General features: G+C 42.7%; 1 protein-coding gene across 1 annotated transcript in view; it reads left to right on the forward strand.

Annotated features, from left to right (window-relative positions):
• The window catches only part of SLC22A16 (solute carrier family 22 member 16), a 165,560-nt gene that overhangs the window by 60,874 nt on the left and 77,067 nt on the right, over positions 1-27,619 (forward strand). Inside the window, exon 2 of the mRNA XM_073576007.1 lies at positions 22,786-23,262. Coding sequence (XP_073432108.1) covers positions 22,786-23,262 — 477 coding nt within the window. The remainder of the gene's footprint in view (positions 1-22,785; positions 23,263-27,619) is intronic.

Raw genomic sequence — 27,619 nt, forward strand, 5'->3', positions numbered from 1 at the left:
GCATAAGTACCCTTAACTGCCGCCATTTAAAAGCGTATTGGCGGTCATTAAGAGGTTAATTTTTATCACTTAATATTGTGAGAATTAACTCTGTTGACTAGCTGCTACTACTAATACAATAAGATCTGTCATAAAATGTATTCTGACCTGTAGCTTCTAAACAAAGCTATATAGTGTACTGCTCGTGTTATTCAGCATTTGTACCTTGATCAAAAGGTTTCTACATCAGGTAAAGTATTAGACAAAGTGGGGCTCTGGGCAAAGCTTTGAGTGGAGCTATAAAAGCTAACATTAGGGCAACCATCAGGGCAATACTGCGATTACTGAAATATGGGGCTCAATGAGCTGAAGCAAAGAAGGGGTGCTTGGACTTGGTGAGACATGTTGTGCAGCCTGTGCTAAGGCAGCCCAACCAAGCCACTGTGCAAGCGGTCTGAAAGTCTGCATGGCATGCTGAAGCCTGGGCTAATTAGTTTACTTTGATTTTTTAAGCTTCACAACTCAGTCACTCATATCAGCAGCTCCAGTCCCTTGTGGCACATGATATGCAGGAGTCAATGGCCCAAAGTGATGGGGTGCTTTCACTCGCCAATCCAATCTCACATTCCCCCATCCGACCTCCCATTTGCCCATCCGCTGCCCCACCCGCTACTCGTCTTTTGGTCCACTCCCTGCTCATGTAGTGGCAAGTTGGAGGCCATCCCTGTATGCTGCTGCCTGCAATCTGCTAAGAACAACTAAATTCAAACTTACTGACTGCTGCCTGTCTGCATGCTTGCCAGCAATAAGGTACAGTTGCCTGTCTTAAAGAGAATATTCTAGTAACCTAATACTTATCTCATATAGATAACATTTGGGATAATTATTAGGGGGTATCTTCAAGCAGAAGTTTGGCGTGAGCAACCTCAACATTCTGCTGAATATCCACAGCTGCCTCTTGATTCATGCCTCCCATTCATCTCTATGGAAGAAAGTGATGAGGATTGTGCAGTGGCGGGTTCTATCTGCAGCCATGCCGAGAAAGGACCTGTCCATACCAAAATTCTAAATCACTATGAAAATGCCTCTATAACAATAAATTAAATACCATCAACAGTTCATAAATCACAATGTCAACCTTGGAAATATGAAAAAACCGGGCTACAGACCAAATGGTATTATTAAAAAATATATATTTTTATTTATCAAAACATTAAAAATATATATGTCAAGAGAGATGTACATATCAATAAAAGGGATGTCGTTAACCCATGAGGTTTCTCACAACCATCAACCACAAAAAGGATTTTTACATTACCAACCAAGTTGTAAATAAATGCCGCTTCAAAAAACTGTGTCTTATAAAAACACCTACATGAATGTGATGCAAAAACATTTAATATGGTGTAGTTTAAGAAATTACCATAAACAGGAATATAAGGTAATCACTCCCAAATATATCATTGTTGTAACATGCTAAAACCGCCATACATATAGATGCCTGAACTGTGGCAAGGCACATATAATTGCTGTCTAAAAGGCATATATGATTGCTGTCTGAATGGCAATTACATCCTATAATGGCGGTATTAAATGCCGCTTAGCAAAAAAAGCCCAAAATGACAGCCTTATGTGCACAATTACATACTCAAGGCATCATACTGTAAACTAGCGGTATAGCAGTAATCATGGAGCGATGGTGGATATAATCATGTTGAATGAAGCAGCCCTACCATGTGATAGATGCGGAGTCCCCCGGGCGTCCCTCTGCCCCGACGCGCGTTTCGCTTTTGCTTCAACGGGAGGCGCAATGAAAAGAGGGGAAATACCTGTTTATATAATCCACTCACAAGCTGCAATCAATTCCAATGCTAATGTGCCATGACGCATGCCCAGTAGCTACCACCTAAGTTGATAGTAGTTTTAGCACAAAACGATAACAAGCTGAATCGCTGAACCACTGTAATTAATACCTGCTTTCTACATTATAGCACTACAACAGAAAAACTGTATCACGCAGGTAACAACACCTACACTACATGGATGGAATTTATACCCCTTTTCTACATTATAGCGCTACTACCAAAGTTGTATCACGCAGGTAATAATGTCTATAATACATAGATGTAAACTCATACCTGCATATGCAGAAATGAATAATAAAAGTTAAAAACTCATGTTCAGCCAGCATTCTATAGCCCATAAATATAAGGGGCCGCTTAACAGGGCATGCTCAATAAAAATTAAATTAAACCCCCACAACAACATCCTGGTATAAGGCGGCACATGCAGGAGTTGAACATCAACATGAGAAGTGTTCGTGTGCTCATATGTCGGCCGCCACCGGTCATCACCAGATGACCAAGGTACTGTAAACGGAGAGACATAAAGGAGCATCTCACCCTTCTCCGGTGAGCCAAGACCCACACATGCGCACTCACCAGGATATGTTCGAAATAAAGATCTCTCAGACTACACTGAAGACCCTATATAAATGAAGATATTATGGATAGAACCAACAATGTCCCCATGGGGTATATTACATATAAAATATTACACATAATACTATATTAGAAACAAAATCTCTAAACAACATATAGCACAATAACAGGGATTATTAAACAGGAAAAAGAATTGATGTTTCTTCAGATCTTCAATCTTCAAAATAAGGCACCACAATCATCTCTTCCATTATCACACTGGAATAATCATTCACGACGAAGAATGAGCTGAAACTAAAAAATACAAAGTTAATACCTAACAATAAAACTAAACCCACCCTAAAAAAATCACCCCCATGGAGTAAAGACATATGTGTATATAATTAGTCAAAATTACAAAAAGACACCAAAACCAAAGCTTTCATTGAGTCCCTGAGGGGTTAAAGTGCCCAACCGAAATGTCCACTGACACTCTTTCTTAGCAAGTCTTCTGCCTACATCACCTCCCCTAAGACCCAAATCAATGTGATCAATACCCTTGACCTGAAGCAGCCTTGAATTGCTTTGATCAAATTTTTTGAAATGCCTTGGTAAGGTCTTCAATGAGGCAACATCATCAGTATTTTTTGCTTTATCAATATCAAGGCAATGCTCCCGGACTCGGATCTTGAGCTCCCTGCTGGTCATCCCAATATAGATTTTCTGACATGGACATACCGCATAGTAAATCACTCCTTTAGTTGAGCATGTAATGTAGGTCCTAATGTCAAAACATCTTGAATTATCAAAATTATGAAACTTTCTACTTTTTTTCATGTTGGCACATGCCTTACAGATTCCACATAGAAAAAATCCCAGATGATCCATATTCCTCCTACCTCTCTCCTTCCGCTTGGGATCATATTGGCTATGTGTCAGCATGTCTCGCAGATTATGGGTCCTTTTGGCCACAAATAAAGGGCTTGATGGCAAAATCTCCTTCAGCACAGGGTCAGTCAATAAAATCTGCCAATGTCTCTGCACTATATTTTTCACCTCAAACCATTTATTATTGAAATTGGAAATAAATCTTACCTGCTGCTCATCATTCACATGCTTGATGGGAACCACATTTTTATGTAGAAGTTGCTCTCTAGGAACATTTTTTGCCCTCATATATCCCTTCTGGATAGACTTTCGATTATACCCTCTATCTTAGAAGCGCTTCTTAAGGATCGAGGACTGTTCTTCAAAAAGCCCTTCATCAGAACAAATTCTCTTAATACGCAAAAATTGCCCAATGGGGATACCATCTATAGTGGATTTCAGATGTGCCGATGAGGCATGGAGCAACGAATTTGTTGCCGTAGGTTTACGATATACTGTGGTTGATAGTCGACCATCAGATAAAGCTGTAATGGACAGATCCAAAAATTCAATACTACGTCCATATTTATACGTCAACCTAATGTTTTGATTGTTATTGTTTAACTCATTCAATAAACACCTCAATTCCTCAACCGATCCTTCATAAATGAACATAATATCATCTATGTAACGGATCCAATTATGGATCCGTTCCATACCCACAATCTCATTTTCCTGGAAGATGTCCCTTTCCCAGGCCCCCATGAACTGATTAGCATACGAGGGGGTGCAAGCCGCCCCTGTTGTGAGTTCATTTTCCCCTTCGTCACTGAGGTCTGGTGAACTCCCTATTCTGGTAAAGGAAGGTAATGAGCCTGATTATCAGGCACCTGAGACTAATGATGATGACTGGCTGAGTGGAGTCACGGACTGGATAAAAGGCTGCCGATGCCCTTCTGCCCTGCGGGTGATTTCTCTGTGGACTTCTAGGAAACCAGTCTGATTCCGGCTCCTCTAAAGCTAAGTTTTCTGCTTTGCCTTTTAGCATTTGTGTTTTGTTTTTGTTTGCCTTGCTTTTCTGGATTCTGCCATTCCCTGCTGGGGTGAGCTGATTCTCCTTTTGCCTGTTGCTCTGTCTTCAGAATATTCCTGAGTTCTGACATAGTCTTTTTGAAGCCTAGCGTCTTCAGGGCCTTTTTCACTGTCAGTCTGTTGGCTCTTATTTTCATAGGGTTTTTCACGGATTGCAGACAGCAGCCTTCCTGTCCTTTCCTATCTAGTTAGCTTGGGCCCCGTCTTTGCTCAGTCTATCTTTCTGTCTGTGTTGTGTTCTTTCTTCTTGCTTCACCGTCATTATATGTGGGGGGCTGCCTTTTGCTTTGGGGTCTGCTCTGGGGCAGTTTAGAGTTCCCTTTCTGTCTTTAGGCTATTTAATTCTCCGGCTGTGATCGAGGGGTCTAGGGCATCGTAGGAACCCCCCACGGCTACTGCTAGTTGTGTTGATAGGTTCAGGGGTCTGCAATCCGATAGCTGCCAACCTCTCTGGTTTTCTGGACTTAGCTAGCATTTCTGTTTTTGCCTCCTACGGTGACTCAATCATAACAGAATCACCCGCCATACCGCAGATCCTAGGGTACTCAATAGCGGGAAAGAATTGTGTTTAAAAAAAAAAAAAAAAAGTGTGTATATTCTTTCCTCTATATCTCTGAGGCCGTAGGGGGAATTTTTTTTTCTCTCAATGGAGATAAAGCAATTGTCTGATCGTGTGGAGCAGCTCGCTGCGGAAGTGCGGGGAATTTCCGCCTACCTTGCTCGTTCGCATGCTGTTGAACCAAAGATCCCTACACCTGATGTATTTTTTGGGGATCGATCTAAATTTTTGAGTTTCAAAAATAATTGTAAATTATTTTTTGCCTTGAAGCCTAACTCGTCAGGGAGCTCCGCACAGCAGGTTAAAATTGTCATCTCTTTGCTGCGTGGCGATCCCCAGGATTGGGCGTTTTCTTTGAAACCAGATGATCCTATTCTGACTAATGTGAACGCATTCTTTCAAGCCTTGGGGTTGTTGTATGACGAACCTAATGCTATTGATCAGGCTGAAAAGACCCTGTTGGCATTGAACCAGAGTCGAGATTCTGCAGAGTTGTACTGTCAAAAGTTCCGAAAGTGGGCGGTCCTTACTACCTGGAATGATAATGCCTTGGCTGCTCTCTTTCGGAAGGGTTTGTCAGAAGCCGTAAAAGATACTATGGTGGGATTTCCTGTTCCCTCTGGTCTGGACGATTCTTTGTCATTAGCCATTCAGGTTGATCGGCGTTTACGTGAACGTAGGATTGCACGAGAGGTGTTGCCACCGGTAGAACAGACGTCTGAACCTATGCAATGTGATAGAGTTTTGTCTAAGGCGCAACGTCAGAAGTTCAGAAGGCGTAATAAGCTGTGTTTTTTCTGTGGAGATGCCTCGCATATTATTTCTGTTTGTCCTAAATGAGAGAAACGCTTTGCACACACATTTTCTGTTGGTGGTGTTCAACCTAAGTTTCTTCTGGCAATTACTCTGATCTGCTCCCTGTCCACATTTTCCGCCAAGGCTTTTGTGGATTCGGGAGCAGCGCTAAACCTAATGGACTTGGATTTTGCTAAACGTTGTGGATTTCCGATGACACCTCTGCAGACGCCTATCCCTTTGAGGGGGATTGATGCTACTCCTTTGGCGAAAAATAAACCTCAGTTTTGGACCCAGGTGGTCATGCCCCAGACCATCAAGAAAATTGCAGATTTTTGGTGTTACATGGTCTGCATGATGCCGTTGTTCTAGGGTTTCCCTGGTTGCAAATTCATAATCCAGTCTTGGATTGGAAATCTGTGTCTGTGGTGAGTTGGGGTTGTCGGTGTGCCTGTAGTGAGGCTCCGGTTTTCTCCACCTCTCCTCAGTCGCATGATGTTCCTGACTATTTGGCGGACTTTTATGATATATTTAGTGAGAATGAGTCTGCGTCCTTGCCTCCTCATAGGAGTTATGACTGTGCAATTGAACTGAGCCCGGGGTGTAAATTTTCCAAGGGTCGGCTCTTCAATTTATCTGTACCCGAGCATGAGGCTAAGCGGTCCTATATTAAGGAGGCGTTGGAGAAGGGTCATATTAGACCATCCTCTTCACCCTTAGGTGCCGGGTTTTTTTTTGTGGCCAAAAAGGATGGTTCTCTAAGGCCTTGTATTGATTATCGTGCCCTCAACAAAATTACTATTAAATATCAGTATCCGTTACCCCTGATTTCAGATCTATTCTCTAGAGTTAGAGGTGCTTGCTGGTTTACCAAGCTTGACCTCAGGGGGCGTATAATCTTATCCGCATTAAGCAGGGGGATGAATGGAAGATGGCGTTTAATACTCCGGAGGGACATTTTGAGTACCTGGTGATGCCTTTTGGGCTCACTAATGCCCCTTCTGTCTTCCAGTGCTTCATGAATGATATTTTCCGAGACTTTGTCGATAAATTTTTGATTATCTATCTGGATGATATTTTGATCTTCTCCAAGGATTGGGATTCTCATGTGGAACATATTCGGACTGTGTTCCAAATCTTGAGGGAGAATTCCCTGTATGTCAAAGGATCGAAATGCCTTTTTGGAGTACAGAGGATTTCATTTTTGGGATTTATTTTGTCTCCATTAACTATTGAAATGGACCCGGCCAAGGTACAGGCCATTTATGATTGGGTTCAGCCCACTTCTTTGAAGGCCCTCCAGAAGTTTTTGGGTTTTGCTAATTTTTATCGGAAATTTATAGCAAAATTTTCTAGTATTGCCAAGCCATTGACTGATCTGACTAAGAAGGGTGCTGATGTGTTGAATTGGTCTCCGGAGGCTGTTGCTTCCTTTCAGGAGCTGAAGCGAAGATTTACCTCCACCCCGGTTTTGCGGCAACCTGATGTCTCACTCCCGTTCCAGGTAGAGGTGGATGCTTCTGAGATTGGTGCAGGAGCTGTTTTGTCCCAAAAGGATCCTGTAAGGCTAGTTTCACACTTGCTTTTTTTTGCAGCGTGTTTTTCCCGCAAAAAAACGCATTGAAAAAACGCATACAAAAGCATACAACTGCTGTGTTTTTTTCAAGCATTTTTATGAGCATGCATGAAAAAAACGCAGCGTTTTTATGCGTTTGTATGCGTTTTTAGTGCGTTTTTACCGCGTTTGCGTTTTTTTCCAACATTAGGTGGCCCCTCACACTAACCCAAACCATGACTTTACTAACCCTAACCCTAACCCTGACCCTAACCCTGACCCTAACCCTAACCCTAACCCTGACCCTAACCCTTAACCAAACCATACTTAACCCTAACCCAAACCCTAAACCCTAACTAACCCTGACCCTAACCCCAACCCTAACCCTGACCCTAACCCTAAACCCCCTTAACTAACCCTAACTCTAACCCAAACCCCTAAATTCCATGGTTAACAAAAAAAAACGCATGTGCAAAAAAACGCATACATAAGCATGCCAATGCGCACATATGCGCACCCATAGACTTATATTGGGTGTCTTGCTGTAAATAAACGCATTGCGCGCGCATGCGTTTTTTTGAGGCAAGTCGGACGCACAAAAAATGCAACAGGTTGCATTTTGTGCGCCCGAGCGCATACCGCAAAAAAACGCATGCGCGGTAAAACGCGTACAAACGCATGTGTATGCGCACATAAGCGCATCCCATGCAAAGTATAGGAAAAAAAAACGCATGCGCTATTTAGCGCTAAATTACCGCGAAAAAAAACGCAAATGTGAAACCAGCCTAACATCTAAAATGAATCCCTGTGCTTTCTTTTCCCGAAAGTTCTCTCCATCTGAACGTAACTATGATGTGGGGAATCGGGAACTGTTGGCCATGAAATGGGCATTTGAGGAGTGGAGACATTGGTTGGAGGGAGCTAAACATCAAGTTGTGGTCCTCACTGACCACAAGAATTTGATTTACCTAGAGTCGGCTAAACGCTTGAACCCTAGACAGGCTAGGTGGGCCTTGTTTTTTACACGTTTTGATTTTGTGGTCTCTTTTCTTCCTGGAACTAAGAATTTCAAGGCAGACGCCCTCTCTAGGAGCTTCTTTGCTGATTCTCCTGTGGTGACCAAGCCTGCTACCATCTTAGGCGAAGGGGTAGTTCTTTCTGCCATCTCGCCTGATTTGAGACTTGCTCTGCAAGAGTTCCAGGAGGACAAACCTGAGCGTTGTCCCAGTGGAAAGTTGTATGTTCCTGACCAGTGGAAGAAGAGAGTGATGTCTGAAGTTCATTGCTCTGCATTGGCTGGTCATCCAGGTATTTTTGGTACTAGAGATCTGGTGAGTCGCTCTTTTTGGTGGCCCACCTTGTCTCATGATGTCAGGAATTTTGTGCAGTCCTGTGGGACTTGCTCCCGGTCTAAATCTTGTTCTCGCTCTAGTGGGTTGTTGATGCCTTTGCCGGTCCCCAGGAGGCCATGGACCCATATTTCAATGGATTTCATCTCTGATATGCCTGTCTCTCAAAGGATGACTGTTATTTGGGTGATTTGTGATAGGTTCTCTAAGATGGTTCATCTTGTACCACTCCCTAAGTTGCCATCTTCCTCTGAGTTGGTGCCCCTGTTTTTGCAACAGGTGGTTCGCTTGCACGGGATTCCTGAGAACATTGTATCTGACAGAGGAGTTCAGTTTGTGTCTAGATTTTGGAGGACTTTCTGTTCCAAGCTGGGAATTCAGTTGTCCTTCTCCTCTGCTTTTCACCCTCAGACCAATGGGCAGACAGAGAGAACAAACCAGACCTTGGAGTCGTATTTGAGATGTTTTATTTCTGCTGATCAGGATGATTGGGTTTCATTTTTGCCCTTGGCCGAATTTGCTTTAAATAATAGAGCTAGTTCTGCCACTTTGATGTCACCTTTTTTTTGTAACTTTGGGTTTCATCCTCGATTTTCTTCAGGGCAGGTGGAGCCTTCTGCCTGCCCAGGTGTTGACACTGTGGTGGAGAGAATGCACCAAATCTGGGACCAAGTGGTGGATAAGTTATTTCTCTCCCAGGAAAAGGCCCAGCGGTTTTCCAATCGACATAGGACCATTGGTCCCCAGTTTAAGATTGGTGATATGGTGTGGTTATCATCAAAAATTATTGCTATGAAGGTGGCTTCTCCTAAGTTTAAGCCTAGATTTATTGGACCTTACAAGATTTTGGAGATTATTAATCCGGTCTCTTTTCGTTTGGCTCTCCCTGTCACATTTAAAATCCATAATGTGTTCCATAAGTCCTTGTTGAAGAGGTTTGTTGAACCAGTTGTTCCTGGGGTGGCACCTCCGGACCCTGTATTGGTTGAAGGTAACATGGAATATGAGGCAGAGAAAATACTGGATTCCCGTCTGGCTAGACGGAGACTCCAGTATTTGGTTAAGTGGAAGGGTTATGGTCAGGAGGATAATTCCTGGGTCTCTGCCTCTGATATTCATGCCAAAAGATTGGTGCGTGCCTTTCATCGGGCTCACCCTGATCGCCCTGGTGGCGTGGTTGAGGGTTCGGTGACCCCTCCTCTAGGGGGAGGTACTGTTGTGAGTTCATTTTCCCCTTCGTCACTGAGGTCTGGTGAACTCCCTATTCTGGTAAAGGAAGGTAATGAGCCTGATTATCAGGCACCTGAGACTAATGATGATGACTGGCTGAGTGGAGTCACGGACTGGATATAAGGCTGGCGACGCCCTTCTGCCCTGCGGGTGATTTCTCTGTGGACTTCTAGGAAACCAGTCTGATTCCTGCTCCTCTAAAGCTAAGTTTTCTGCTTTGCCTTTTAGCATTTGTGTTTTGTTTTTGTTTGCCTTGCTTTTCTGGATTCTGCCATTCCCTGCTGGGGTGAGCTGATTCTCCTTTTGCCTGTTGCTCTGTCTTCAGAATATTCCTGAGTTCTGACATAGTCTTTTTGAAGCCTAGCGTCTTCAGGGCCTTTTTCACTGTCAGTCTGTTGGCTCTTATTTTCATAGGGTTTTTCACGGATTGCAGACAGTAGCCTTCCTGTCCTTTCCTATCTAGTTAGCTTGGGCCCCGTCTTTGCTCAGTCTATCTTTCTGTCTGTGTTGTGTTCTTTCTTCTTGCTTCACCGTCATTATATGTGGGGGGCTGCCTTTTGCTTTGGGGTCTGCTCTGGGGCAGTTTAGATTTCCCTTTCTGTCTTTAGGCTATTTAATTCTCCGGCTGTGATCGAGGGGTCTAGGGCATCGTAGGAACCCCCCACGGCTACTGCTAGTTGTGTTGATAGGTTCAGGGGTGTGCAATCTGATAGCTGCCAACCTCTCTGGTTTTTTGGACTTAGATAGCATTTCTGTTTTTGCCTCCTACGGTGACTCAATCATAACACGCCCCCATAGCTGTGCCTTGCTTTTGGAGAAAAAATTTTCCATTAAAAGTGAATGCATTATGATTTAACACATATTGTAACAAAGTAAGAACAAAATTGGCCATATCATGATCACTGTTGCTATGCAGAAGAAATTTACACACAGCACTGAGCCCATCCCGATGACGGATCGATGAGTACAATGCCTCAACGTCCGCTGTAACAAGAATCATATTATCAGCAAGTTGCATATTTTCTAGGTGACCAAGTGCAGCTGTAGTATCCTTAATATATGAGGGTAACTGGATCACCAAAGGTTTAAGAAAATGTTCTATCACATTACATAAGATCTCACAGAGACCCTCATTGGCTGCCACTATAGGTCTCCCCGGTGGATCCTGGGAATTTTGTGCACCTTTGGTATTAAATAGAACGTTGCCAATCTGGGGTTAAGCTTCTGATGAATCTCCAATAATTTTTTAGGGACGATGTGGTTTTCAACGGCGGCCATTAAGATGTCAATCAATTCCAATTTAAATTGTCCCATTGGATTAATAGTGAGCAACTTATACTCCTGAGTATTATTTAGCAATTTATTAGCTTGGGCCTCATACATATGGTTAGGCCATATCACTATGTTGCCCCCTTTGTCAGCCAATTTGAAAACCACATCATCCCATTCCTTGCGTTCCCCCAGAGCAATCCTCTCCTGCACTGACAAATTATTATAACCAAAATTACTAGTTCTCTTTAAATTTTCAATTTCAGATGACACAATCTTAGTGAACGTGTCTACTGCCGGTACTAATGTTAAAGAGGGAAATTTGGTGGATTTATTAATTAATTTCATAGGGAAATTACTTACATTTGATGTATTTTCATCTATCAGAGACTCAAGGACCTCAAGAGCCTCATTCTCCTCCCTACTAGAAAATTCACCACCACTTTCTTTTTTATGATGAAACCTCTTCAAAACCAGTTTCCTGGAGAAGAGATGTAAGTCCTTTATTGTGGTAAACAAGTCTAGATCAGACGAAGGGGAGAACGTTAACCCTCTCTGCAAAACCCTTATTTGTGCGTCTGTTAATACATGACTAGACAAATTGATAATCTTAACAGAATCACTCACTTGATTTTTAGGAGCCGAGTTTTTTTTATAATATTGTCGGGTCCTCGGTTTATAACTGGCTTCAAAAGTGGAACTCCCAGCATCACTAATAGAAGAATTGGATATGGATAGATCCCTAAATGAGTTCTTAGGTATAGGGTCCTTTTTCCTTGGCATTTGCCATTTGAAGATTTTCTTCGATTTAAAATCAGCCCAGTCTCTTTCATACTTCTTCTGTTTATTGAGACAAATATTGTTCTCCCATTTTTCAATATCTTTATCAAGTTTTGTAATAAATTCCTGAAATTCCTCTTTTCTCATCTCATGTTGTAAAATTTTTTGAAGATCCTCAATTTCAGTTTCAATATTTTTAAGGGTAATAGAATTCTTTTTGATAATTATTTTAATAAATTCCAATGAACAGGTGTTAGCAGCAGCAATCCACCTATTAATTAGACTCTTTTCTCCCAAATCAAAAGTGGGATATATGTTGACCCTCAAACCCCTGGGGACAATATTTTGTGCAACATAATTTTCTAAAGTAATTTTCGTCCACCATACTTTGATTTTTTTTATTCAATGCTCTCTTGTATTTCTGTGCGCTTTCCTGACTCACATGGGAAGTGAAACTAGATGATGATGTAGCACCTCTCTTAAACATACTAGTTGCCTTTGCTTGCCAGGAGCTTTCCTTGGCTTTGAAATCCATAATGTGGCTCTGTTTAAACAGTCAATAACAATAAATCACTATGAAAATGCCTCTATAACAATAAATTAAATACTATCAACAGTTCATAAATCACAATGTCAACCCTGGAAATATGAAAAAACCGGGCTACAGACCAAATGGTATTATTAAAAAATATATATTTTTATTTATCAAAACATTAAAAATATATATGGCAAGAGAGATGTACATATCAATAAAAGGGATGTCGCTAACCCATGAGGTTTCTCACAACCATCAACCACAAAAAGGATTTTTACATTACCAACCAAGTTGTAAATAAATGAAAGCTTTGGTTTTGGTGCCTTTTTGTAATTTTGACTAATTATATACACATATGTCTTTACTCCATGGGGGTGATTTTTTAGGGTGGGTTTAGTTTTATTGTTAGGTATTAACTTTGTATTTTTTAGTTTCAGCTCATTCTTCGTCGTGAATGATTATTCCAGTGTGATAATGGAAGAGATGATTGTGGTGCCTTATTTTGAAGATCTGAAGAAACATCAATTCTTTTTCCTGTTTAATAATCCCTGTTATTGTGCTATATGTTGTTTAGAGATTTTGTTTCTAGTATAGTATTATGTATAATCTTTTATATGTAATATACCCCATGGGGACATTGTTAGTTCTATCCATAATATCTTCATTTATATAGGGTCTTCAGTGTAGTCTGAGAGATCTTTATTTTGAACATATCCTGGTGAGTGCGCATGCGTGGGTCTTGGCTCACCGGAGAAGGGTGTGATGCTCCTTTATGTCTCTCCGTTTACCTTAGTCATCTGGTGATGACCGGTGGCGGCCCACGAACACTTCTCATGTTGATGATAGGGAACCAAGTTCAACTCCCGCCTGCGCCGCCTTATACCAGGATGTTGTTGTGGGGGTTTAATTTAATTTTTATTGAGCATGCCCTGTTAAGCGGCCCCTTATATTGATGGGCTATAGAATGCTGGCTGAACATGAGTTTTTAACTTTTATTATTCATTTCTGCATATGCAGGTATGAGTTTACATCTATGTATTATAGACATTATTACCTGCGTGATACAACTTTGGTAGTAGCGCTATAATGTAGAAAAGGGGTATAAATTCCATCCATGCATTGTAGGTGTTGTTACCTGCGTGATACAGTTTTTCTGTTGTAGTGCTATAATGTAGAAAGCAGGTATTAATTACAGTGGTTCAGCGATTCAGCTTGTTATCGTTTTGTGCTAAAATTACTATCAACTTAGGTGGTAGCTACTGGGCATGCGTCATGGCACATTAGCATTGGAATTGATTGCAGCTTGTGAGTGGATTATATAAACAGGTATTTCCCCTCTTTTTATTGCGCCTCCCGTTGAAGCAAAAGCGAAACGCGCGTCGAGGCAGAGGGACACCCGGGGGACTCCGCATCTATCACATGGTAGGGCTGCTTCATTCAACATGATTATATCCACCATCGCTCCGTGATTACTGCTATACCGCTAGTTTACAGTATGATGCCTTGAGTATGTTATTGTGCACATAAGGCCGTCATTTTGGGCTTTTTTTGCTAAGCGGCATTTAATACCGCCATTATAGGATGTAATTGCCATTCAGACAGCAATCATATATGCCTTTTAGATAGCAATTATATGTGCCTTGCCACAGTTCAGGCATCTATATGTATGGCGGTTTTAGCATGTTACAACAATGATATATTTGGGAGTGATTACCTTATATTCCTGTTTATGGTAATTTCTTAAACTACACCATATTAAATGTTTTTGCATCACATTCATGTAGGTGTTTTTATGAAACACAGTTTTTTGAAGCGGCATTTATTTACAACTTGGTTGGTAATGTAAAAATCCTTTTTGTGGTTGATGGTTGTGAGAAACCTCATGGGTTAATGACATCCCTTTTATTGATATGTACATCTCTCTTGCCATATATATATTTTTAATGTTTTGCTAAATAAAAATATATATTTTTTAATAATACCATTTGGTCTGTAGCCCGGTTTTTTCATATTTCCAGGGTTGACATTGTGATTTACGTACCAAAATTCTGCTTGAAATTCTGCCATATAAGCTGGCCCTTAAAATCGAGCTGCTGCACGCATGCTACATCAGCTTCTCCGCTCATTTCAGGGAGTGATGAGATTTATGGGGACCCCTTTCTTGTGGTGATTTGGGTGTCCCAGAAGTAAAACTCCCACGGAGTCTCGTAACTCTAACTGCCTCCTGAAATTAACGGAGTGGCTGGTCAAACATACGATCAGCAGCTCGATTAATTTGACTGGGAGTTCTGGAAATAGCTGAAACTGTCTTTGAAATGAAAGGAGACACTATGTTTGACCAGCCGCTCTGTTCATTTCAGGGGACTATAGGATTAAAGAAATGCAGATAGGGTCTTATCCCACAGACTCAGAAGTCGTTTTTACAAAAAACTGCTCACCTGGTGTTGTTGTAGTGAAAGCATATTTGTGTTGGCTGCTGCAGATCCACGGGTCAACAAGCGACAATATCACGAATAGTATAAAGGAAATTTGTGGATAATGTACGCGCTGCCAAACAGACTTCGAAATGCGTAGAAGTTGTACTATCTGACTTCTTCAGGAAATACCACAAAGCATATCTTAACCGCTTCCCGACCGCCCACAGTAGATAAACGTTGGCGCTTGCTGGGCTTTGTGCAGCGCCGATGATTATCTACTGTCGGCGGTTTTGTACGCCCTGGGACCCCCACATACCTTATAACGCGGGGATCCCGGTGCACAATGCATGCTGGGACCCCCGACATCATCGAGACCTGATTGGTTCAGGTCCTGATGACGTCAGCATCACATCAGCCAATGAGAGCACTCGCTGAGAAAGCTGCTTGTTTCCCGGCGATCTCACTCATTGTAATGCGACTTCTCCTCTGATCTCACACTGACAGATGATCAGAAGGTGAAGCAGCGTTACTGTGTGACTAGATCGCTGCCTGGCACAGCTGATCGCTGCCTGGCACAGCTGTGCCAGGCAGCGATCTTGTCACACAGTAACGCTGCTTCTCCTCTGATCATTTGTCAGTGTGAGATCAGAGGAGAAGTCACGTTACTATGTGCCAGGCAGCGATCTTGTCACATAGTAACGCTGCTTCTCCTCTGATCATCTGTCAGTGTGAGATCAGAGGAGAAGTGGCGTTACTATGAGTCAGATTGCAGGGCAGCGATCTTGTCACAAAAAGAAAAAAAAAAAGTAAAGAAAAAAAAAAGCAGGCACGCAGGTTACGGCTAGGGTTAGAGCTAGGCTTAGAGCTAGGGCTAGGGCTGGGATTAGGGTTATGGGTGTGTTGGTGTTAGGTTTGTGGTTAGGGTTATGGTTAGGGTTGGGATTAGGGTTAGGGGTGTGTTGGGGTTAGGGTTGGAATTAGAATTGGAGGTTTCCACTGTTTAGGTACATCAGGGGCTCTAAACGCAACATGACGCCCGCAGACCATTCCATCAAAGTCTGCATTTCAGAACGTCACTACTTCCCTTCCGAGCCCCGACGTGTGCCCAAACAGTAGTTTTCTCCCACATATGGGGTACCAGCGTACTCAGGACAAATTGGACAACAACTATTAGGGTCCAATTTCTCCTGTTAGCCTTGTGAAAATAAATATTGGGGGCTAAAAGATCATTTTTGTGGAGAAAAAATATTTTTTTTTATTTTCACAGATCTACATTATAAACTTTAATGAAACACTTGGGGTTCAAAGTGCTCACCACACATCTAGATAACTTCCTTGGGGGGTCTAGTTTCCAAAATGGGGTCATTTGTGGGGGGTTTCCACTGTTTAGGTACATCAGGGGCTCTGCAAACGCGACATGACACCCGCAGACCATTCCATCAAAGTCTGCATTCCAGAACGTCACTACTTCCCTTCCGAGCCCCACCGTGTGCCCAAACAGTAGTTTTCTTCCACATATGGGGTATCAGCGTACTCAGGACAAATTGGACAACAACTTTTGGGGTCCAATTTCTCCTGTTACCCTTGTGAAAATAAAAATTGGGGGCTAAAAGGTCATTTTGTGGAAAAAAAATGATTTTTTATTTTAATGACTCTACGTTATAAACGTCTGTGAAGCACTTGGGGGTTCAAAGTGTTCACAACACATCTAGATAAGTTCTTTAAGGGGTCTAGTTTCCAAAATGGGGTCACTTGTGTGGGGTTTCCACTGTTTAGGTACATCAGGGGCTCTCCAAATGCGACATGGCATCCGATCTCAATTCCTGCCAATTCTGCATTGAAAAAGTCAAACAGCACTAATTCCGCTCTGAGCTCTGCCGTGTGCTCAAACAGTGGTTTAACCCCACATATGGGGTATCGGCGTATTCGGGAGAAATTGCACAAAAAATTTTGTGGTTCATTTTCTCTTTTTACACTTGTGAAAATAAAAAAAAATGGTTCTGAAGTAAAATGTTTGTGAAAAAAAGTTAAATGTTTATTTTTTCCTTCCACATTCCATTCATTCATGTGAAGCACCTGAAGGGTTAATAAACTTCTTGAATGTGGTTTTGAGTACATTGAGAGGTGAAGTTTTTAGAATGATGTCACTTTTGGGTATTTTCAGTCATATTGACCCCCCAAACTCACTTCAAATGTGAGGTGGTCCCCAAAAAAATGGTGTTGTAAATTTTGTTGTAAAAATGAGAAATCCGCTGGTCAACTTTTAACCCTTATAACTTCCTAAAAAAAAAAATTATGCTTCCAAAATTGTGCAGATGTAAACTAGACATGTGGGAAATGTTATTTATTAACTATTTTGTGCGATATCACGCTCTGATTTAAGGGCATAAAAATTAAAAGTTTGAAAATTGCAAAATTTTCTAAATTTTCACCAAATTTCGATTTTTTTAACAAATAAGCGCAGTTCATATCTAAGAAATTTTACCACCATCATGAAGTACAATATGGCATGTGAAAATAGTGTCAGAATCAGCAGGATCTGTTGAAGCGTTCTAGAGTTATGACCTCATAAAGTGACGCTGGTCAGAATTGAAAAAATTGGCCCGGTCACGAAGGCAAAAACAGGCTCGGGTGCGAAGGGGTTAACATAGTCAGATAAACTTTGAAACGCGTAGAATAAACCACCTTGTCTTATAAAAACATCTGGATTTGTACTGTTTGGCAACGCAGACATTATCCACAAATTTCCTTTATACTATTCATTTTAGGGGACAGTTGAGGTTTTTTTTTCTATTTCTTTACTGTCATATTTCAGTAGTTATAGCTGTATGGGTGTTGTTTATTGTCAGACAAGTTGTACTTGATGCCACCATTTTTGGTACACCTAAATTACAGATTAATTTATTAACTCTTTCTGAGGGGGTTGGGAAAAACAGCAATATCGCCACTGATTTTTCACTTTGTAAATTTTACAAAATTACTTTATTCTCTGCGTCAGTATGATTATAGTGATAAGATTTTTTTTTTACATTATACTACTTGTGCCTCTTTTAAAAAATAAGCAGTTGTCTTTTTTTCATCACCGCCTCTGAAGATCCATAGCTTTATTTGTCTTTCTATGGAGCTGTGTAAGGGCTTAATTTGTGTGAAGCAAAAAGGGTAAAAAATGGCAATTTTGGCAGTGTTTTTGCTGATGTTGTTTTTAATTTTACATGTCCGTATCTATATAAAAAATTACATATAATGATGCCATTTTTGTACGTTTAATAATTGACGCCACTTCTTGACCTGTACAAATCAATTTTCTGCATTTATGCTATTATTACAGACAGGATTACAGTAGAGTGAGAGATATCAGCATTGTGTATATATAACACAGGCTCCACTATTCACAACAGGTGATTGTTAAAGAGACCTTTGTACAGATCACTCTCCCATGCAATTCAGTTGGTTCTCCTCCAGTCCACCGTGTGTATGGCCCATGTGGTTGTTGCAAAGTGTTTGTCTAAAAAGCTCTCTATATCCTGTTAGCCACGGTCTACACGGTGACGCTGGTGGCGCGACATGCATTGCGCCCAGTATCTCCAAGTCGCGGGGATCCCATAGAAATCAATAGGATCGCTGACACAGTTGTAAGAAAACCAACACGTCTGGACTTCTTGCAAATCAGCTGGGGTAAGGCTAGTTCCACATTAGCGTTTTGTTTAGCGTTAGTGTGAAAAGAGGATTCTCCAGTCATTCATGAGCATAGGGATGGCTGACAATTCCATCTGGGACTCGTCATTTTGACAGCTAGAAAAACGGTGCATGCAGCTTTTTTTTTTTCGGACTGTAAAACTGACCACTGCACTATATAGCGGAGCCTAAAAGCGGCACCTCTGCTCGCTCTTGTCACACTATTGAAAATCACTGGTGACAAAAAGGAAAGGGTCAGAGTCTGCTAGACTCTCTTTTTTTTTTTTTTTTCAAGCTTTTTTGACATCACCATTCAGATATGTTGTTAGATGGAAACTGTTAATGTGTGATTGGTGAGGACGTGGTGCACAATAGTTTCCAAGAGTGGTCAGCCAGACTGTGGAGGGTTCTAGAGTTGCAAGCAGAGCTGGGATGGAGCCGGGGTGGAGCCTGGGCGGAGTTTCAAAGGGGTCCAAACATTTTGCACGTATGGGACTCTGAAATTCCTAGTGGCAGCCCTGGCTAACATATTACACCTTCACATAGAAACATTGAGAACCAACCTTGCTCACTCCCTCTGACACAGCCTCTCCAGCTGCGCTCTCCTATGGTGGATTCCATCTCTCTCACACCCCTCGCCCCAGCAACAAACGTGGTGGAGGAGTTGGCTTGCTCCTGTCTGATACCTGCTCCTTTACCCCAATTCCTCTCCCACCCTCCGCTACTCTTCCCTCGTTCAAGGTGCACTCCGTCCGCATCTATTCCCCCTCCAACCTCCAACTGGCTGTCATCTACCGCCCCCCAGAACTAGCCATCTCCACCTTTCTCGACCACTTCACCACCTGGCTACTCCATTTCCTTTCCGCTGACATCCCCACCATCATCATGGGCGACTTCAACATCCCCATTGACACTTCCACCCCGGCTGCCTCTAAACTTCTATCGCTCACGGCTTCCCTCGGCCTCACTCAATGGTCCTCTGCGGCCACTCATAAAGATGGTCACACGCTGGACCTTATCTTCACCCATCTCTGTTCCCTCACTAAAGGTACTGTCACACTTAGCGATGTACCAGCGATCCCGACCAGCGATATGATGCGGTCAGGATCGCTGGTACATCGCTAAGTGGTCGCTAGTGAGCTGCCACACAGGCAGATCTCACCAGCGACATCGCTGGGGACGGGGGTCGCTACTTACCTGTCACACTAGGCAATCCTGGCGTCATCCCGCCCGACTCCACGCTCATCACTCGTCTCTCCACAGGAAGTGCCGCAGGAAGCTGATGACGAGAAACAGTCCAGGACGTTCTCGCGCGATCAGCAATAACCAGCTGGGGGAGCGGTCAAAGGTAAGTATCAGACACAGCGATATCACTAGCGATATCGCTATAACATCACAAGTTATAGCGATATTGCTAGCGATATCGCTTAGTGTGACAGGCCCTTTATCTCAATAACTCACCCCTCCCCATCTGACCACAACCTACTGACATTCTCTTCCCTCTCCTCTCCTACTGCGCAACCCCCGCTCCATAAACTCGCTCACCCTCGCAGGAATCTCAAACACCTCAATTTACAATCACTCTCTGAGTCCCTTCTCCCTCTTACAGACATAGCTTCCCTTCATGACACAGATGCTGCTGCCACTTTTTATAACACCACAATAACAGCAACACTTGATTCGGCTGCCCCCCTCACGCTGAGCAAAACACGATCAATCAACAGGCAGCCCTGGTTGACCAGCCTGACCAAAGAACTGAGACGGGTTTCCAGGGCCGCTAAGCGGAGATGGAAGAGAACCCATTCTACTGAGCACTTCAGTGCATACAAGCAGTCCCTTCCCAGCTTTAAGTCCACGCTCTCTGTCGCATAACAAACTTACTTTGCATCTCTCATATCCTCCCTGTCTCACAACTATAAACAGCTCTTCAACACTTTCAATTCTCTACTCTGTCCCACAGCACCTCTTCCCCCTCCTCTCATTTCTGCTGAAGACTTTGCCTCCTTCTTTAAGCAGAAGATCGATACGATCAGACAAAACTTTGGCCCGCAGCCCCCAATGCCCCTGTCAGCCGCTCAGCCCTGTTTTGCAAAAGCCAGCTTCTCCACCATATCAGAAGATCAGCTCTCCACCCTTCTGTCAAGATCACACCTCACCACTTGTGCCCTTGACCCACTCCCGTCTCACCTCCCTCCCTAACTTGGCCACAGTCTTCATCCCATCTTTAACACACCTCTTCAACCTTTCACTTACAAATGGTGTCTTTCCCTCATCCTTCAAACATGCCTCAATCACACCCATTCTCAAAAAGCCCTCCCTTGATCCATCCTCTGGGTCTAACTATCGCCCAATATCTCTTCTCCCTTAAGCCTCAAAATCACTGGAACAGCATGTATATCTTGAACTGTCCTCCCACCTCTCCTCCTGTTCCCTCTTTGACCGGTTACAATCTGGCTTCCGACCGCATCACTCAACTGAAACTGCCCTAACTAAAGTCACTAACGACTTACTAACCGCCAAGAGCAAGCGACACTACTCTGTCCTCCTTTTCCTGGACCTGTCCTCTGCCTTCGACACCATAGACCATTCCCTCCTGCTACAGACTCTCTCATCTCTTGGCATCACAGACTTGGCCCTATCCTGGATCTCATCATACCTAACAGACCAAACATTTAGTGTCTCCCTCTCACACACCACCTCCTCACCTCACCCCCTGTCTGTCGGTGTTCCTCAAGGCTCTGTCCTAGGACCCCTACTATTCTCCATCTACACCTTCGACTTGGGACAACTCATAGAATCCCACGGTTTGCAGTATCACCTCTATGCCGATGACACGCAGATATACCTATCTGGACCCAACCATGCCTCCTTACTGACTGAAATCCCACAATGTCTGTCTGCTATCTCAGCCGCCTTCTCTGCTCGCTTTCTCAAACTGAACATGGACAAAACAGAATTCATCATCTTTCCCCCATCTCACTCTACCGCTCCACCAGACCTATCCATCAATGTCAATGGCTGCTCTGTTTCCCCAGTTCCGCACGCTCGGTGCCTTGGGTTATCCTCGACTCAATATTGTCTCTAGGTATTTACCCGCACGCAACCTTCGATCATCTCAAGATCTCCTTCTCTACTCCCCCCTAATCTCTTCTTCCCACAACCGCATACAAGACTTCTCCCGTGCTTCCCCTATACTCTGGAACTCTTTGCCACAACACATTAGACTCTCACCATCAACGGAAACCTTCAAGAAGAACCTGAAGATCCACCTGTTCCGACAAGCCTACAGCCTGCAATGATCCTCGGTCTACTGAACCACCGCACGACCTGCTCTACCCTCTCCTACTGTATCCTCACCCATCCCTGTAGACTGTGAGCTCTCGAGGGAAGGGTCCCCTCTCCTTATGTACTTGAGTGTCCCTTGTCTTACACATGTTTATTATACTTGCCTATATTTCCCCTTTTCACATGTAAAACGCCATGGAATAAATGGCGCTATATAAATGCATAATAATAATAATAATTATTTAGGTTACATTTATAGTATGGTACACTCATGCATTGCGTGTATACATGTTACACACACGTATGTACAGAGCACACACACATGTATAAACAGTAGTGATGATTGAGCACTAAAATGCTTGCATGCTCAGCGCTCAAATTGAGAAGCTCGGATGGGCTCAACTCAAGTAGTGAATATAATGGATGTTAATGGGAAATTCCAGCATTTTTCCAGAAGACCCTAGCAAATTGCTCAAAGGTGAATATTCGCTTTACAGGAATTTTCACAAGGGGTTGTGTAATTAGAATAAAATCTTGGTAAATGTTTTTAGAATTGAAACATATATAACTTATTTTAGTAATATCACTATCGAATGTGAACCTATGCAGATCGGTCAGTCATGGTCCTGAGTTTGAGCAGCTCCACTTTCAGTCCAGCTTTGATCCATAAGATGAATGCCTATCGCCACATGCGCAAGTTGTATATTTTATGTTTAAACACAATTAAAGATATTTTTTTCTTTTCCACAACTCACAACCTTACAACCACCAATTGTAAGCAGTTTCCATATGTTCGGTACATTTTATTGGAAACTAACTGTTCATTCATGGCCACTTTTTCCTTGAAGACATAGAAGCAGTAACCTCAGTTTCGCAACTTACTGAGGTCAAATTGGCAAATGTATGTGCTTATTATATATTCATTATTGGTTTGCATTTTTGTGTGTAATCTAATGCTATGCCTTGTATTTTCTACAGATTCCAGGCGTATGTATATTTTACATCTGCCTTTCAAGCTACTTCTTGTGGCATCCACTACTTGGCTTCAGTGTTCCTTGCTGTTACTCCAAAGTATGTATGCAGACCTCAAGGAAATGTGAGCCTTCTACTGCTTCACAATGAAACTCTATCGCAGATTAATGAAGTTTGGGATTTATGGACATCACCAAAAGATCCCATTGTTGTACAGCAAGAAAATGGAGAAATTTGGGAACTCTATCGTTGCAACCGATATAAACGTGATGGTATATTTACTCCAACATATACATTTCATGGAAATAAAACTTTATATTCTTGCTCTGATGGATATCAGTATGATCACAGACATTTGGAAAGCAGCATTGTAACGGATTGGGATCTGGTATGTGACCATGAATGGCTTGCTAAATTGGCTCAACCAATATTCATGGTTGGAGTACTTATCGGTGCAGTCGTTTTTGGTGATGTCGCAGACAGGTAATTTCTTTATATACGAATTTTAATAGATACACAGTAGCAATGCAACATTTAATAGTCATTTTACATGAATTATGAATAATATAACAAAAAATACAACTCTATGAAGCACCAGGAAGTTGACATGATATACATTGGTGGTGATAAGGTGTCTTTCTATTATGCTGTGTATAAAGTAAACCATTAGACTGTGTAACTATATACATACTGTATTAGGAAAAAAAGAGAAAAGGAAAGGAGAATGTACAGGGATGTTTACCATTTTCAGCCTTATCTTTCTCTACCATTCTGCAGTCTTTTGCAGGGCCTGTCAGCTCGTGGAAGCCTGGGATTATGTGTTCTTCTGTTTTATTTGATTTTCATTGCACCCAGAAACATTGCTCTGGAAAAGAGCCAGAGGTGTTTTAAAGTTTATGAAAACAGAATTGGCTACAAAGTGACACAGAATTCAATAATTTCTCAGCTAAGTAATACTACACTAAGCAATGTCATAATAAGAGGACTTTGCTCGAACAGTTGCGTAATTGTAGTTAAATCATGCACACAGTGAATCTACAGTAATGGAATAATGGATACTCTGTCCTCACAGTAAGAGGACAGTGCACATAGATGTGTCGTTCAATGGGAATCAAGTTTACAGTGGAGTGACTATGTGAGATGGCAAGGTACACGGGATGCAGTGACGAGCAGGAGGCAGAGCAAGAGTTAAAGGGTTTATTACAGGGAATACTCCACACAGGGAGAGAATGATTTACTACGGAGCAAAGTTGAATAATATATTGGGGTAAGAACAATTGTTTATGTAACGGGTAAACTTATCAGTATGTTGGTTTCCGGGCTGTGAAGGCTTGAAATCCCAAGGTGGTGCCCACGCAAGTGACGTGTGAAGTCTCTGGCGTGGTCCTATAGCATGTTGAGGAACTGTCTCCTGACGTAGGCTGTGTATCCTGGCTCTCCTAGGCGAGGTCCTGCGTTCCCGGGTCGACGTACGTGATGTGGCATAGTCTGTAGAACCGCCGAAGCGTTATTTGTATGAATCACCAGGTCAGTCTTAGGCCGCATGCCCGCGGCAGTCAGCGGAATGGTGCTGGACGGATTCTTGGTGACGGGTGAGCGGGCACACAGCTACTTGTTGCTCACAGTCAGTGGGCGCATAGGCCAGAGGACTACAGCATGGGCCTGAGCTATCACGTTGCTCTAAGGAGAGTGAACAAACCTTCTCCCGCTGTGCACTGTCTTCCCGCCAAGTGTCCCACTTTCCCATGCACTGTCCCTTTTATCCCTGACACGCCCCCTACTGTCGAGTGCAAAGGTCTGTCTGGGTCAGAAAGCTTTCCCCCTGGCAACAATGGTGACAGCCCCAACAGTTCCGGAACCGGCGCAGGAGAGGTACCACTGACCCGGTCCATCTTCCTACAATGGTACAAGTGTAATAGGCACAACAATGCCCCAGGATTCCTTAGAGCCATGGCAATACAAGTTGTACTGCTGGCAGGTGCCATCTAACTAAGATAATAGAATCATAGAATGGTAGCATTGGAAGGGACTTCCTGGGTCATCTGTTCCAACCCCCTGCTCAAAGCAGGATTCATTAAATCATCCCAGACAGATGTCTGTCCAGCCTCTGTTTGAAGACTTCCATGGAAGGAGAACTCACCAACTCTCGTGGCAGCCTGTTCCACTCATTGATCACCCTAATTGTCAAAAAGTTTTTTCTTATAATATCTAATCTGTGTCTCCTCCCATTCAGTTTCATCCCATTGCTTCTATCCTTTTTTTGTGCAAATGAGATCAAAGATGATCCTTCTACAATGTGTCAGCCCTTGAAGTATTTGTAGACTGCTATTAAGTCTCCTCTTAGTCTACTTTTTTGCAAACTAAACATTCCCAAAACCTGGAACCGTTCCTTATGGGACATAGTTTGCAGACCGATCACCATTCTGGTTGCTCTTCTCTGAACTTGTTACAGATTGTTGATGTCTTTTTTAAAACGTGGTGCCCAAAACTGGACACAGTATTCCAGATGAGGTCTGACCAAAAAGGAGTAGAGGGCAATAATGACTTCACGTGATCTAGACTGTATGCTTCTAGTTAATACATTCCAGAAATGCATTTGCCTTTTTTTCTGCTGCATCACACTATCGACTCATGTTCAGTTTATGATGTATTACTATACCCAAGTCTTTTTCACATGTGCTGTTGCTTAGCACTGTTCCTCCCATTCTGTATATGCTTTTTCATTTTTATTGCCCAGATGTAGTACTTTGCATTTTTCACTGTTAAAAACTACTGCCTACTGCTCCAGTTTATTTATATATTTTTGAATCATCTCTCTCTTCTCTAGTATTATCTATCCCTCCTAGCTTTGTGTCATCAGCAAATTTAATCAGTGTACCCTCAATTCCATCATCTAAGTCATTGATAAAGATGTTGAACAATACAGGACCCAGGACAGAACCCTGTGGTACCCCACTTGAGACATTCCTCCAACTGGATGTGCAGCCATTTACGACCACTTTTTTGGTCCGATCACTAAGCCAGTTATGAATCCACCTAACAGGTGCCTTGTCCATTCCATACTTAGTCATTTTTTCAATAAGGATGGTGTGAGATACTTTGTCAAATGCTTTGCTGAAGTCAAGATATACTATATCTACAGAACTTCCCTGATCCACCCAGTCAGTGATTCTGTCATAGAAGGAAATTAAGTTAGTCTGACTCTAGTTAATCACTTCATTCTTATCCAGGTACTTACATACATGTTGTTTAATAATTTGTTCAAAGATCTTTCCTGGTATAGAAGTCAGCCTCACCAGCCTATAGTTCCCTGAGTCCACCTCCTTCCCCTTTTTGAAGATAGGGACAACATTTGCTCTTCTCCAGTCTTCTGGGACTTCTCCTGTTCTCCAAGAATTTTTCAAAGATTATGGAGAGTGGTTCAAAAATTTCTTTTGCTATTGTCTTCAGTTCTCTGGGGTGTAATTCATCTGGACCTGGAGACTTGAATTCATTTATGTTAGCTAAGTGTTTCCTCACTATCTTTCTGTTTATAGATATCCTTTTTTCTTCTATTACTTTAATAGGGCAGTGAAGATCAGTTGATGTTACATTTCCTTTCTGAGAGAAAACAGATGCAAAATAGGAATTTAAAAGTTCAGCCTTGTCAACATCCTTTCTTACCATTGCATCATTTTAATCCTGTAAAAATCCTATAGCATCTTTTGACTTTTCTTTTACTTTTGACATATCCTCAAAATCCTTTTTTATTGCTTTTGACATCTCTTGCAAGCCTTAATTCATTATCAGCTTTACTTATCTGATTCGTGACCTGCAGGTTCTGCAGACAGCATTATCTTCTTCTTTAGATATGCCTCCCTCTTTCCATTTGATAAACATATCTTTCTTTCTTTTTAGCATATGTTTAAGTTCTGCGTCATCCATCCTGGTTTCCTTAAATGCTTCGTATTCTTCCCACTTTTGGGACTCGTTAACGATTGTGTTTTGAGAATCTAATTTTTCAAGATTTACCATCCTTCCTGGACATTTTTGTCCTTAAGGATATCCAGCCATTGGATCCCTCCAATTCTCTTTCTGAGTCCCTTAAAATCTGCCTTTCTGCAATCTAACCTTGAAGTCTGAGTCTTCACAGGTCTTCCTCCTCTAGTTATCCAAAATTTTATAATAGCATGGTTGCTACCTTCTAGGGTCCCAGCCACTCTTACTTCCTCAACCATTTCCTCCCTGTTTATAAGGATTTGATCCAAGGGAGCAGATCCCCTTGTTTTCTCCCCTACCTTTTGGAAGATAAAGTTGTCAGCAAGACAGGATAAGAATTTGCTTGACCTGTTAGTTTTGCCCAACAAATGTCTGAATAGTGGATAGTTGAAATCTCCCATGACTAGAGTTGAGCGATACCGTCCGATACTTCAAAGTATCGTATCGGATGGTATCGGCCGATCTTTAAAAAAAGTATCGGTATCGCCGATTCCGATACCGGAAGTCCCATTCAAGTCTATGGGACTTCCGGTATCGGAATAAGAAAAACCCTTTCCTGCCCTTGTACAGCCTCTCTGGGGTCTGTACGGGCCTTTCGGGGGGCTGTGCCGGCCTGCCAGGGGGTCTGTGCAGGCTCCGGTGGTCTGTGCCGGCCTGCCGGTGGTCTGTGCCGGCCTGCCGGGGGGCTGTGCCGGCCTGCCGGGGGGCTGTGCAGGCTCCGGGGGGCTGTGCCGGCCTGCCGGGGGGCTGTGCAGGCTCCGGGGGGCTGTGCCGGCCTGCCGGGGGGCTGTGCCGGCCTGCCGGTGGTCTGTGCAGGCTCCGGGGGTCTGTGCAGGCATCGTCCGATGGGACTACAAGTCCC

The sequence above is a fragment of the Dendrobates tinctorius genome, unplaced genomic scaffold (assembly GCF_039654945.1).
Source record: "Dendrobates tinctorius isolate UK_male_01 unplaced genomic scaffold, ASM3965494v1 ptg000046l, whole genome shotgun sequence".
NCBI classification, from domain to species: domain Eukaryota; kingdom Metazoa; phylum Chordata; class Amphibia; order Anura; family Dendrobatidae; genus Dendrobates; species Dendrobates tinctorius.